The 12967-nt window shown below is 60.4% G+C and overlaps 10 protein-coding genes across 10 annotated transcripts; 5 read left to right on the top strand and 5 right to left on the bottom strand.

Annotated features, from left to right (window-relative positions):
• Nucleotides 1-240: 240 nt before the first annotated feature.
• On the bottom strand, nucleotides 241-1593 carry OT_ostta12g01210 (unnamed product; the record flags this gene model as incomplete). The annotated part of the gene is made up of 1 exon (XM_022982845.1): nucleotides 241-1593. One exon carries the CDS (start codon nucleotides 1591-1593, stop codon nucleotides 241-243), a length of 1353 nt encoding a protein of 450 aa, XP_022840067.1.
• Nucleotides 1594-1669: 76 nt separating this feature from the next.
• OT_ostta12g01200 (unnamed product) lies at nucleotides 1670-3312 on the bottom strand (the record flags this gene model as incomplete). The annotated part of the gene is made up of 4 exons (XM_022982844.1): nucleotides 1670-1746; nucleotides 2529-2859; nucleotides 2995-3138; nucleotides 3289-3312. The coding sequence occupies 4 exons, from the start codon at nucleotides 3310-3312 to the stop codon at nucleotides 1670-1672; spliced, it is 576 nt and encodes a 191-aa protein (XP_022840066.1).
• A 264-nt stretch (nucleotides 3313-3576) lies between these two features.
• On the top strand, nucleotides 3577-4488 carry OT_ostta12g01190 (unnamed product; the record flags this gene model as incomplete). Its single annotated transcript, XM_003082223.1, has 1 exon — nucleotides 3577-4488. The coding sequence occupies one exon, from the start codon at nucleotides 3577-3579 to the stop codon at nucleotides 4486-4488; it is 912 nt and encodes a 303-aa protein (XP_003082271.1).
• A 92-nt stretch (nucleotides 4489-4580) lies between these two features.
• On the bottom strand, nucleotides 4581-4904 carry OT_ostta12g01180 (SKP1 component, POZ domain; the record flags this gene model as incomplete). Its single annotated transcript, XM_003082222.1, has 1 exon — nucleotides 4581-4904. The coding sequence occupies one exon, from the start codon at nucleotides 4902-4904 to the stop codon at nucleotides 4581-4583; it is 324 nt and encodes a 107-aa protein (XP_003082270.1).
• A 288-nt stretch (nucleotides 4905-5192) lies between these two features.
• On the bottom strand, nucleotides 5193-6561 carry OT_ostta12g01170 (Ubiquitin conserved site; the record flags this gene model as incomplete). The annotated part of the gene is made up of 2 exons (XM_022982843.1): nucleotides 5193-6007; nucleotides 6357-6561. The coding sequence occupies 2 exons, from the start codon at nucleotides 6559-6561 to the stop codon at nucleotides 5193-5195; spliced, it is 1020 nt and encodes a 339-aa protein (XP_022840065.1).
• A 284-nt stretch (nucleotides 6562-6845) lies between these two features.
• On the top strand, nucleotides 6846-7262 carry OT_ostta12g01160 (Ribosomal protein L27, conserved site; the record flags this gene model as incomplete). Its single annotated transcript, XM_022982842.1, has 1 exon — nucleotides 6846-7262. One exon carries the CDS (start codon nucleotides 6846-6848, stop codon nucleotides 7260-7262), a length of 417 nt encoding a protein of 138 aa, XP_022840064.1.
• Nucleotides 7263-7287: 25 nt separating this feature from the next.
• OT_ostta12g01150 (Pleckstrin homology-like domain) lies at nucleotides 7288-7707 on the top strand (the record flags this gene model as incomplete). Its single annotated transcript, XM_003082219.2, has 1 exon — nucleotides 7288-7707. The coding sequence occupies one exon, from the start codon at nucleotides 7288-7290 to the stop codon at nucleotides 7705-7707; it is 420 nt and encodes a 139-aa protein (XP_003082267.2).
• Nucleotides 7708-8251: 544 nt separating this feature from the next.
• OT_ostta12g01140 (AT hook-like) lies at nucleotides 8252-9583 on the top strand (the record flags this gene model as incomplete). The annotated part of the gene is made up of 1 exon (XM_022982841.1): nucleotides 8252-9583. One exon carries the CDS (start codon nucleotides 8252-8254, stop codon nucleotides 9581-9583), a length of 1332 nt encoding a protein of 443 aa, XP_022840063.1.
• A 155-nt stretch (nucleotides 9584-9738) lies between these two features.
• Nucleotides 9739-10539, top strand: OT_ostta12g01130 (Syntaxin/epimorphin, conserved site; the record flags this gene model as incomplete). The annotated part of the gene is made up of 1 exon (XM_022982840.1): nucleotides 9739-10539. The coding sequence occupies one exon, from the start codon at nucleotides 9739-9741 to the stop codon at nucleotides 10537-10539; it is 801 nt and encodes a 266-aa protein (XP_022840062.1).
• A 68-nt stretch (nucleotides 10540-10607) lies between these two features.
• OT_ostta12g01120 (unnamed product) lies at nucleotides 10608-12692 on the bottom strand (the record flags this gene model as incomplete). The annotated part of the gene is made up of 1 exon (XM_022982839.1): nucleotides 10608-12692. The coding sequence occupies one exon, from the start codon at nucleotides 12690-12692 to the stop codon at nucleotides 10608-10610; it is 2085 nt and encodes a 694-aa protein (XP_022840061.1).
• Between the last annotated feature and the right edge of the window lie 275 nt (nucleotides 12693-12967).

Raw genomic sequence — 12967 nt, 5'->3', positions numbered from 1 at the left:
CGAAGATTCGCGCGGATAATTCCCCGAGCGACGCCTCCGCGCGCGATTCCACCGCGCGCGCGTCCTCGTAACACCGACGCATCGCGCGCGCCCGAGGCCAGTCCGTTTGCGAACATGTTCGCGTGCGCGTGCGCGAGCGCGAGCGCGTGTGCGGGACGCGCACGCGCGCGAGAGAGCTCGAGACGGCGCCAGCGGGGAATCGTCGGCGTGGGCCAGAGGGACTCTGGTACGACTCATGACTCAGAAAAGTATGCTCGAAACCTCGGATGACGTCGACGATAAGAGGGAGATGCAGATCAGATTTTTGCGTTTCAAGCGCGCGGGCGAACGCGGTCGCGCGCGCGGTGCGTGTGGACGATCAGAGCTCGCGAGCGAGCTCGAGGAGCATGGACTTGACCGCTGTCGTTCTTCATCGCGCCTCTCGCGGCGGTGGCGATGTCGGCGACGACCGCGCGCGCGCTTGGCGTCGGACTTGGCGGCAAACTTGGCGACGTCGGCGGAGCGCTTGGCGTCGAGCGAGGCGAGCTCGTCGGCGACGCGAGTGGCGTCGGCGACGGCGGCGCGCTTATTGGCGTTGAATTCTTCGTAGCACGCTCGGAGGGCGGATTTGAAGTCGGCGGTGAGGGCGGTGACCTTGGAGGCGACGGCTTTGGCCTCGCGCGCGCGCTCGTCGGCTTGGCGCGAGGCGGCGCGCGCAAACGAGTCGTAATCCTGCTCGATTTGCTGCGTGAGCTTGCGAGCGGCGGCCTCGGACTCGAGCTTAAATTCATTCACGAGTGATTCGATGCGCTCGCGCGCAATTCGACGGTTTCTCTCGGCCAACGAGTGCATCATCTGCTGAAAGCCAGCCATGTCGTCACCCATGGCGGCAAGGTTGCCAACACCCGAGACGGCCCTAGGCTTTTCGGACTTCTTCTTCGCTTTTTGCTCGCTCAAGAGCGGTGAGACGTCATCGGACATGTCGAGAAAGTTCGAGAGCGGGGTTAATGCACCACCACCGCTGTCGTCGTCGTCATCATCAAAGTTGAGGTCGGTCGTTGCCGTCGTGGTGACGGCCTTTTTCACCTCTCGACTCGGCGCAAATCTGTTCTTCCAATCCGGCGCGGTGTCGTAATAACCAGTCTTGAGCCGCTTGGCATCGGGAGACTTAAGTATGCCCGGTCGCGGTCCAGTCTTCGGCACCACGAGCGTCGCCGCCGGAGTCTTGAACAAGGACTTCCCCGGCGGAACGGCGCTTTTCAAGCTGACGACGACGCGCTGCAACTCTTCTCGCTGCTTTTTCGATGTCCCCTTCGCTCTGATCATTTTCATAAGGGCAGGAATGTCGTCATACGTCCAGTCTTGGTCCAGATTGTCGTCATCAGCTTCTGTTTCCTCCTCAGAGTCGATCGATGGACTTACAGCTTTCGGCGTGAACTTGAGCTTACGCGCGGGAGGAGCAACGCGCAGCGGCGGCGGTGATGGCGACGGCTCGGCTTCTTCAGCGAGCTCGAAATCTTCTACGTCACCGTTTAGCTGTTCGCTCATCTTCTTGAGACCTTCCTGTTTCGCTTTGCGCTTGGGGAGCTTCCGAGACGCCTGCGCAGGCTTCATTGGAACGATTGTCTCGCACTCCCCGGAATCGGATTTGTTGTCGGAGTCGGACTGGACGACAACCTTGCCGCGGGACTTACGAGGCGCTTTCTTCACTTCCGGTTTCTTCTGCGACTTGGTAGCGGGCGGAGTGGGATTCACAGTGGCGATGGGCTCGAGATCGAAGCTGGTGTCCATGATGCCGGTGGAAACCTTCTTGCTGGGAAGAAAATTTGTGACACATATGTCGACCGCGGTGCTGTGCCTACCGACTCGATACAACTGTTCGAGTACGGATGGAACGTCATCAATCTTAAATTTCATCTCAATCCATTCGTCGTCCTCGAGATCGAAAGGGTCATCGGCGGCCAATCCGATGGGTTTCTCGCGAATGCCCACCTGCGCGACGCGTCTCTCTGGCATCGCGAACGTGCGAATGTTCGAGTACAGCACGTCCACGGGCTCGACTCCTCCGTCATCTTCCAAGCACACGTGAAGAGTCATCATTTCTTGTCCGAAGTTCACCCAGTTATCTTGCATACGTAAGCCCTTCATGGTCACTTCTTCAGCTTCGAAGGATTTAACTGTTGCCGCGCTTCCTTGAGCGGCGTTATAGTGTCGAACCAAAGTCTTGAGCGATTTGAACATCTGTGTACTGTTTTCAATTTTGAACAAATCCTTAAATTGCGATGACACGTGCGTGAAAACGTTGGCGGTGACGTCTTGATCGAGGAGGTTCGCCCGCACAAGTCTATAAAGAATTTCGGCGATGTGTTTCTGTGCGCTGAAGTCGCCACACTTCAAAAATATCTCACTCAGAGATCCGAGCTTCGTCGATGAGTCCATACGTCTACTTCGTTTTGCATTGCCGTTCGGAACGAGTGCGTTCGTGAGCGCCGTCGATGTATCCACGCAACCTTGCGTCACTGATTTCAAACACAGCAACGTCTCTCGACGCATCAGAGGTGGTAACTGATCGACAAGAACCACGTCCATCGCGAGATTCACCAGGGGCTCCCATTCAGCTTTCTCCTTCGCCTCCTCGCAACACGCCAACTGATCGATGATCCAAACCACGTCCACGAAGACGTCTCGCTCGCTCTGCGACATTGATGAGAAATCGCCCTCCGCCGCAGCGATTCGATCGGCCAAAGCTTCAAACGCGCCGATCAATTTATCACGCACTTTATCGACGTTGATCGCGCCCAGATCGGTAAAAGACACGAGTAAATTCGTCAACGCTCCGAGCAGGTCGTCTTTCCATTCCTCGATCGGACGCTTGAGCTCCTGCGATTGAAACAAATATAATCGAGCCGTCAGCATCAAGTGTCGATTGAGTCAACGAGCATTGCAGTGTTCTCATGCGAATCGCATGGCGCTCACACCGCGCGAGATCGCGAGAACAAAAGCATTCATACGTACAGTCTGTAAACTATCGCACACTGCCGTGACCCCTCGATCGCTCGCCAAGTACTCCCTCTTCGCCTTCTCGCTGGTCGCGTGCAGCATCTTCACCAGCGACATCGCGTCGTCGCCCTTCCCGCGCGCGTGCGCCTCCATCGCTCCCTGCGCGTCGTAGTGACACACGATTAATATCAATGAACTCCGTTTCCGAGCGCACGCCCGCGTCGCGTCGTCGCGTCGTCGTCCACAGTCGCCGCTTCGTCGTCACTCGCTCCGAGACGCGCGCGCTTTCAAAGTCGACGATTCGCGCACCGCGATCGCTCCCCTCGGCGCCATCGTCCACGTCCTCGACGCTAAAATATTTCTTCTTTCGTCCGCACTCTTTACGACGTCGATCGCCTCGCGCGTCGCCGCTCGTCGTCGTGTGAAGCGTCGAGTCGGAAAACTGGGCACCTCGCGCTGCATGTCGTCGATTCGCATTCTGAACTTTCAAGGAATTTGATACATTACACCGAATAGCGGTATGTTTTAAGCGTTACAACGAGCGTTTTCATGCACTTCGGAGGTCGCGCGGTCGCCGCACGCAGAGGACGACGGACGATGCCGGAGGCAGCGATCGAGGAGCGGGCGCGCATGCGCATGATGAACCTCTCGATCGAGCTCGCGGAGATGCACGCGGGCGTTTTGGAATTAGAAGCGGACGAGCTCGACGGATGCTCGAGCGAGCGAGAGGTGAGAGCGTACTATGAGAGCGACGGTGCCGACGTCCCGCGCGGCGTGATCGAACGAAGGTGTAAGCAAGCGGGCGGCGGACGCGTGGAGATGTCCGAGGCGAGCGAGCGCAGAGTGGGGATGGAGGACATGACGAAGCGTTCGATGCTGAATTCACACGAAGACGCGGCGAGAGACTATCGACGACACGTCTTCACGACCGGGATTCCGTTTCGTCGACACGGTTTGTTCCCTTGCGATGACCCTGTGTTGACGATGATGAGCTTGGACGCCTCGCTGAAGCCGTTTCAGAAGGCCATTCCAGGTCCAAAGCGAGGAACGTTCGTTACGTGCGAGTCCTGGGCCGTCGGCGACGAAGCCGCGAGGAGAGGTCTAGACCTTCGATACTTCTATCGAGAGGCGTCGCGCGGGTCGAACGAGCACCCTGAGCTCGTCGGTGTCGCTCGCGTGGGTGATTCTGGCGCGATCGGCACGAACACGTGGACGCTCGCTCATGGCGGTTGCATCGAGACGATTCTCGATGAGACCACAGCGGAGCTCGTAAAGTGCGCTAGAGCACCGTGTTGCGTCACGATCGAGCTCAACGCGAAAATCAAGAAGCCCCTTCCTTTGCACTCCACGGTGAAGATTCACTGTTCGATCAAATCCGTGGAGGCGTCGGGACTTCGCATATGGACGACGGCGACGCTCACAGATCCCAACCACGATGACGAAATCCTCGCGACGTGCGAGGCGCAACTCTGCGATGCTGGCATGCTCAATCGCATTCGAACGACGTAATTATCACCACTGAATCACTCGTCATCGATACCGAAGCGATATCGCTCGAAGCGACTCGCATTAAATCCTCCGCGCCTCGACTCGCGCTCCGGCTACACGTCCAAAAAGTTAGCCGTCATCAACAGCTCGATCGCGTCTTCGCCGGCGATCTCAAACGGCGGCGGCGCCTTGTTTGATCCCTCGTAAGTCTGTCTGTACTCGCAGTACTCGACGATCTTTCGCACGATCGCGGTGGAGACGTCGCGAAGTCGAACCGTCCGAGTTCGCTGTTCCTCGAAATCTCTCGCGTCGGCGCTCGCGAAGAGCCGAGAGAGCACGCCCGAGACGCGAAGGGCGCCGAGGGTGACGGTGAACTCCACGCCCTCGCGCGAGACGAGGGTTATCGGCGTCGAGGGGTCGAGGGCTGGAGCGGACATGACTCGCGCGGAGCGCGCGAGTGGGGCGAGTCCGGGAGTTGGCGGGAAGACGGTTTGCTCGAGACGGTATCGTGGGGAGGAACTAAACGAGGGTGACGTTCGTTGAAACATCATCGCTTGTCATTACATTGGTTAGCGGTCTAAAACAAGAAATCGGTACACATGCATTCGACACCTCAAGCGCCTCGAGAGACGGACGCCTCGCGTTCGAGTCTCCTTGGTACAGGAGCCTTTATCACGAGCACCGAGAGTAGTAGTGATCGGCGAGGACGAAGTGAATGACTAGACTTACCGGCCACCGCGCAAGCGGAGCACCAAGTGGAGCGTGGACTCCTTCTGGATGTTGTAGTCGGCCAAAGTGCGACCGTCCTCGAGCTGCTTACCGGCGAAGATCAAACGTTGCTGATCCGGCGGGATGCCTTCCTTGTCTTGGATCTTCGCCTTGACGTTGTCGATGGTGTCCGAGGACTCCACTTCGAGCGTAATGGTCTTACCCGTGAGCGTCTTCACGAAGATTTGCATGCCACCGCGCAAGCGGAGCACCAAGTGGAGCGTGGACTCCTTCTGGATGTTGTAGTCGGCCAAAGTGCGACCGTCCTCGAGCTGCTTACCGGCGAAGATCAAACGTTGCTGATCCGGCGGGATGCCTTCCTTGTCTTGGATCTTCGCCTTGACGTTGTCGATGGTGTCCGAGGACTCCACTTCGAGCGTAATGGTCTTACCCGTGAGCGTCTTCACGAAGATTTGCATGCCACCGCGCAAGCGGAGCACCAAGTGGAGCGTGGACTCCTTCTGGATGTTGTAGTCGGCCAAAGTGCGACCGTCCTCGAGCTGCTTACCGGCGAAGATCAAACGTTGCTGATCCGGCGGGATGCCTTCCTTGTCTTGGATCTTCGCCTTGACGTTGTCGATGGTGTCCGAGGACTCCACTTCGAGCGTAATGGTCTTGCCCGTGAGCGTCTTCACGAAGATTTGCATGCCACCGCGCAAGCGGAGCACCAAGTGGAGCGTGGACTCCTTCTGGATGTTGTAGTCGGCCAAAGTGCGACCATCCTCGAGCTGCTTACCGGCGAAGATCAAACGTTGCTGATCCGGCGGGATCCCTATCGCGAAAACGAAAGCGCGAACGCGCGCGCACCATCGTCAGTCACGCATTCATCATTTCCCATTTCCTACACCACCACCGCGCGCGCGCGAACCGTCCGGACCCCCCCGCGCGCGCCCCTTCGCCCGCCTCGTCCCGCGCGCGCGCCTCGGATTCCACAATTCACCCCCCCCCGCCCGCGCGCCCCTCCCGCGCGTCCACCGCGCGCCCAAAATCCCATCCCCATCCCTCCATCGCACCGCGAGCGCCCTTGTCGCGCCTCCGCACCCCTCCACCTCCCTCCAATCGCGCCATCTTCCCAGATCACGATTGCCACGTCGCGTCTCGAAAATTCGAAATCCACGCACCCTCCTTGTCCTGAATCTTCGCCTTGACGTTATCGATCGTGTCCGAGGACTCCACCTCGAGCGTGATCGTCTTTCCCGTGAGCGTTTTGACGAAGATCTGCATCGTGCGCGCGCGCGTGTGCGGTTTCGCCGTCGCGTCGACGCGCGGTGGTTGACCGCGGGTCCGGGGATCGGGGGTCTCGTATTGGAGACACATATCGTCCATCATTGGCACACGGACGGCACCGGGGGCCCCGACCACGGGCCGTGTGTGACGTCGATGGGCGTTTTCCGTCCAGAGTATGATGGTCGGTGCGTGTGTGACGTCGATGGGCGTTTTCCGTCCAGAGTATGATGGACGACGCGCACGCGAGCGTCGACGCGGCGCGACGCCCGCGCGCGCGCGCGACGCCGCACGCGCGCGCGCGAACGCACGCGCGCGGACGCGACGCACGCGCGCGGACGTCCCACACCGCGCGCGGACGCGGATCGGTGCGCGAACGCGCGTGAATGCTCGCGCGGGCGCGATCGGTGGTGCGCTCGAGCGCGGCTCGAGCGCTCGCGGCGTCGACGACGCGCTCGGAGACGGGCGAGCGGGAACTCGCGAGGGGGGCGCAGAGTATTTTCGTGCGATACGCGTCGAAAAAGCAAGGCGGGTCGTCGAACAACGGGAGAGATTCGAATCCAAAGTTTTTGGGGCTCAAGCGCGGGCACGGCGAGGTCGTGCGCCCGGGATACGTGATCGCTCGACAGCGAGGGACGAAGTGGCACCCGGGAACGAATTGTGGGATAGGGAAGGATCACACGCTGTTCGCGCTGGTGCAGGGGAAGGTGCACTTCAGCACGGATAAATTGAAGGGAAGGAAAGTCGTGCACGTGGCGCCGCTGAGCCCGGAGCATCCAAAGTACGTCGAGGGGTTGCCGTGAGACGCGACGATTCGTGATCGACGCGATGGTGCTCGGTGGACTGCTGGCGTCGCTGAGCCAGATTGGGAAGGATCCTGACACGGGCGGGGTGGAGTTTTGGCGCGACGCCGCGCGCGCGGGTTGGCTCACGAAGCGAGGCGACGTCATTCGCACCTGGCGCCGCCGCTGGTTCGTCTTGAAGGATGGCAAGCTCTTCTGGTTTCTGGATCCGAGCCACGTCACCCCGGAGAGCAAAACGCGAGGCGTTATCGATTTACGCTACTGTCTCTCCTCCACGAGCGCGTGCGATAAGACCGGGAAGGAGGCTTCGTTCGAGATCACGTGCATGGGCGAGTCCCACCTCTTCATCTGCGAAACCGTCGCCGAGAAGGACGCGTGGCTCAGTAGCATCGGATCGTGCATCGCTCGCGCCTCCCGCGGCGCCGCGGATGATCATTCGTTTTAGTTTTGTAATCTCAATCGCACACGTCTCAACACTTCACGTCGCATCGCCACCGAGCGCACGCTTTCTTTCGCGACGCGCTTTGCTCGCTCGCGCGCCCGCCGCCCACGCCGCGCGCGACACCGCGACACCGCATAGCACGACGCCGCGATGCCGCGCGAGACGCGCACGCGAAAACCGGTGTCCTATGCCAATTCCGGCTCGAGCACGCCGGCGTGGATGGTGCGTACGACGCGCGCGCGACGCGAAGAACGCGATCGCGAAGTGTCCGTTCGTTCAACGGGAAATTCAAATCGAATGTTTCGTTGAAATGGCGTCGTTTGTGTGTCGTGAGCGCGTTTCGAACGCCGTGACGCGGTGGAGAAGACGCGTGTGACGAGGCTGCGTCGTTGAATCGTTCACGCCCGTCGCGAGGGCGAAAGGGCGACGTGAACGGGAGTGTAAAGTGGGAGAAAGATGATTCCCCCGGACAGACGGAACGAAGCGCGAGTGGAGCGAAGAGGTCGACGGTCGCGACACGGTGACTGACGTGAGGATATTTTAACCGATGCAGAAATCCACGAAAGCGTTCACGAAGGAACCGGAGGCGCGCGAGCGGAAAACGCGGAAAGAGTCGACGGACGGCGCGAAGACGACGGAGCGGGCGGCGACGGGACGGACGCCGGTGCGTGCGACGACGACGCCGGAGAAAGATGACGAGAAGCTGGGGAAGGGAAGGTCTACGAGAACGCCGGAGAAGGATGCGCCGAAGAGAGGGCGTGGTAGACCGGCGGGGACGACGGCGGCTGTGATGGCGAAGCGAAACGCGGAGAAGGACAAGGCGGGTAAGGCGGGCGTCTCGAGAAAGGTGAGCGCGATGGCCAAGGCGGCGGCGATCGCCAAGGAAGGTTTGAAGCGACCGGCGAAGTACTTCGAGTCGCAAGAGAGATCGGACGCGGGTCGCAACAAGGTGTCGAAATTAGCTTCGGTCTCTTCCCCTAGATCTACGATGGATAGCCCAGAATTTGCACGCGGAATGAAGACTCCGGGCGTGAGGACGCCGCCGCGCGGAAGAGGAAGACCTCCGTCCAAGCTCGGGAAGGCGGCTGCCGCGGCAACCGATGCGGCGAATCGGGCGAACGGTTTGTTGCATGTCGACGAAACGCATATGCCGCAGTCCACGGCGTGGAGCGGGGCGTACAGAATGCTTCAGTCGGCTCACGAGCGACTGCAAGCCAAGTACGACCAGCTTAAATCAAAGAAACTCGAGGATCTCATGAAAGAGGCTGAGCGACAGCAAGGTGTGTTGATGGATCATGAACGACGAGCGGACGAGCTCGTGCACCACCTGCGAAACGAGGCTGATCGTCAGCGCGATATTGCCTCTCGCGCCGAGGGGGCGAACGAAAAGGTGTACGCTCTCGAGCGAGAGAACGCCGAACTCCGAGAGACCGCTCTGGCGTATCAAGGCAAGATGTTGCGCATGGAAGAGGAGCTTGAGACCTTGAGAACGGGTAGCGGTACGCGCGCGGGTGGACGCGACGACGGATTCAGCGCGTACCAGCTCGAGGCGCTCACTGGTTTGCGGTGGCAGGAGAAGACGCGCGGCGTGCACACGTTCACCCACATCGGCACCGGTTTTACCTTCCGACTCAGCGCCGCCGAGGGCGAAGACGGCGAATCATCGGGAGACGACCCGTTGGGCGCCCCTAAACCCGGCCGCCGCGTCGCCGAGGAGGTCGCGTGCGTCCCCCTCGGCTTTGGCAACATCGAAGGCTTCGTCCCGAGCTTCCTCGCCGAGCCCATGGAGTTCGACACCACCGACATTCCCGTCTTCACGTACAAATTGCTTCAGGCCCTCCACACCGCGTCGCTCCAGCGCGCCGGGGCGCAGCGTTGATTCCTCACCGCGGCTTGTAATCCTCACCGCGCGCGGTTTCGTTCCTCCCGCCTCGCGCGCGTCCCGCCATCCACCGATCACGACCCCTCGTCGAGTCCCTCGTTTGGGTGTTCGCCCCCGCCCGCACATCTCCCCGCGCCTCCACGTCGCGCGCGATGCCGCGCTCGTCCGCGTCCGCCGACGATGACCTCAGCGCCGACGCGCGCGCGGTCTCCTCCCTGGTGTTCCAGATGACGACGCACGTGAGCGCCTTCAGACGATCGGTCGACGTCCTCGGCACCGGGAAGGACACGAGAGAATTGCGAGCGCAGTTGCACGACCAACGCGAGCGACTGGGCGTGATGGCGCGCGATGCCTCGCTCGCGGTGAAACGCCTAGCGCAGGCGGTGACGAACGCGAGCGACGTGGACGAGGAGACGCGGGCGGAACACGCGGGGAGACATCAGAAATTAGTGAAGGATTTCCACGGCGTGTTGAAGGATTTTCAAAAGGCGCAGCGGACGTGCGCGGAGCGAGAGTCGACGTTCTTGCCGCAGAAAGCGAAGGGGCGGGCGAATTATGGGACGATGGACGATGACGGTGGGGCCGAAGAGGCGGGGCAGGCGTTGTTGCAGGAGCAGAGACAGGAGCAGCAAGATTTCGCGCAGGTGGACGGCGAGCTCGAGTACAACAACGCCCTGATCGAGGAGCGCGAGCGAGGAATCATGGAGATTCAGCAGCAGATTGGGGAGGTGAACGAAATCTTCCAAGATCTTGCGGTATTGGTGAACGAGCAGGGAGCGATGATCGATGACATCGAGGCGAATATTGTCAGCACGGCGGTGCGCACCAAGGACGCGCAAAAGGAGCTCACCAAGGCTGACAAATCTCAGCGCGCGGCGAGAAACCGTCTGATTTGCATCGTTATCGCCGTCCTGGTAGCCCTCATCGTTCTCATCCTGTTCTTGCTTCAGTGAAGCCTTAGCTCTCGACTGTACCGCAGTGTAACGTATACTCCCATCCCATTACAAAGCATCAGATCAGACTACACGTATAATCGCGCCTCCTCTATCGTATTATAGCCTTTCGGAACTTTTGGTAACGCGCGCACGGCAACGTTGAACTCATCTATCAGCATTTTGATCAACCCTAAGCGCTTCTCGGTCAAGGCGCGCGGTCTGAAAAAGTCTTGCAACTGGAGACCCTTTGACTCGTCCCACTCAGGCGGAGGGGGAATCTCCTGAAGAATGTACGGACCTTGACCGTACTGCCCTTCACCGTACGAACGCTTGTCAAACTTCCACACGAACTTATCGTCCTTGTCGTAGATTTCTGGGCCCCACGTGTAGTGTAAAATGTACGCGTTTCCGAGTTCGTGATCCGCCGGAGGTTGCGCCAAGAGAAGGCTATCTGGGCCCTCGGCGAGCGTGTGTTTAACACCGGACGCCAGGGCGGCAAGATCGTACGCGTACATATCGCGCACCCAACCCAACTCCTTTCGAAGCTGCTCCGGCGTCTCAGTCTCATTGACAAACTTCCACCAAAGCGGAGCGATCGTCCGCAGGTCGACAGTGTTGACGACGCTGGGAGAGTTCCCGGTGGGCGGCATCTTCTGTCCATCCTTAAAGTACTCTGGATAGAGTTTCTTCAGCGTCGGTTGCGAAGGATTCATGTATCCAAACTTGAATCCCATGGCTTCGCCCTGCGGGAGAAGGATCTTTGGTGACGGAGTCTTGACGATGATGTGATCCGTCTCAACCATCACCACGTGCGAGCAGCGCTCCGAGTCCGCAGTCAGTATCCAATCCGCCACTGCCTTGGATCGATCGGCGACTGGATAGTCACACCAACCATCGCACTTCGTTTGCACCGGATTGAATCGCATCGTCGGAATTTCGTGCATCAGCTCGTCCTCGTGTCCCTTGTGCAAGATGCGCGTGAAAGCCTTCATTATGCTTCCAGGCTCCGCGGCGTGTCTGAGATAGCTCGAGTACATGATTCTTGACTGCCAGTTCATGTAGACGTTACCACTACTCGTCATTATGGTGTGCAAACACTTCGGTAGATCCTTCTTCCCCGTCGCAGGTTCGTACTTGGGCTCAAGCTTGTTCTTGGGCAAATCAAAGTATCCCGACGTCCACGGAACGTTTGGACCTTCGTTCGCCGGCTTTGCGTTCACGGGATCTTCTTCGTACTTCAACCAGCACGCCTTTGACGTCGGATTGTACACCCATACGGAGCACCTGTTCGCACCGTTGACGTTTAACTCTGCGCACGAGTTGCAGCACGCTCCGGCGTCCTGTTGCACGTTGATCTCACCATCCTTTACGACGGATCCCCAAAGCTCAGTGTTCTCCTTGCCGTTGCACGTGAACTCGGCGGTAGTTTTGGACGTTGGCGCCCCTGGAGCGAGATTCTTCAGCAGTGGATCGGAGTGCGTAGCGCTCTTGAACGCCACCTTGACCTTTTTCCGAGCGATGTCCCCCGACGCGTCCTCCCCCCCCCTCTCGTCCTCGTCCTCCGTCTTCTTCGAAATCTCACCCTCGTTCTCGTCATCTTCAACATCCTTCACCACTCTCGCACGCTTCACAACCTTCGCGACGTCCGCGACGTCCCGCATCGCCTTCTCGCTGAACGCGTCCTCCGCCTCTCTCGCCAGCGGCTCCGTCGCCCCATCCGCCGTCTGTCCACCGACCGCCGCCTCCACCGCCTCCCGATGTCTCTCCACCGCCTCGCGCGTCTCCACCGTCTCCAACGTCTCCCTCGCCGCGTCCACAGCCCGTTTCGCCGCCGCATCCTTCGCCTCCGCCTCGACGCGCGCCCGCTCCGCCGCCGCCTCGGCGCGCCGCAATCGCGCCTCCGTCGTCGTCTTCATCTCCACCAACGCCCGCTCTTTCTCCTTCACCCGCATCCGGACGTCGTGGAGACTATTTCTCAGGCTCTCCACCTCCACCGCGCGCCGCGCCGAGGTCACCATCGTCGTCGCGAGCGAGACGGAGATGACGAGCGCGATCGCACAGCCACAGACGAGACCGATGGATGTCGCGCGTCGACCGCGGTTCGCGTACGCGGTGGCCGTTCGCACGTTCGTCCCGTCGGTGCGGAACGGTCGTCGCGCGGGGTGCGCCATGGCGGACGCGTTCGAGCCCAGGCGGGGGCTCGCGCGGGGCGATCTGTGACGATTGGGGCGATGGGTGACGACGGGCGCGGGCGCGACGGCGGACGCGACGACGACGACGGCGATGGCGAGGGATGGCGAACGGGCGAGCGTCGATTCGATGGACGGAAGCGGACGATGCGCGCGCGTTGATCTCACCCGAATCATTCGGGGTCTCACGACAAGAATACTGTGGCTAAACGGAGACGACGCCGTCGGCGGCGCGCGCGCGAGCGCGCCCGCGCGCC

This window comes from Ostreococcus tauri (genome assembly GCF_000214015.3).
Source record: "Ostreococcus tauri WGS project CAID00000000 data, contig chromosome 12, whole genome shotgun sequence".
NCBI classification, from domain to species: domain Eukaryota; kingdom Viridiplantae; phylum Chlorophyta; class Mamiellophyceae; order Mamiellales; family Bathycoccaceae; genus Ostreococcus; species Ostreococcus tauri.
This window is presented reverse-complemented; position numbering and strand designations above follow the sequence as displayed.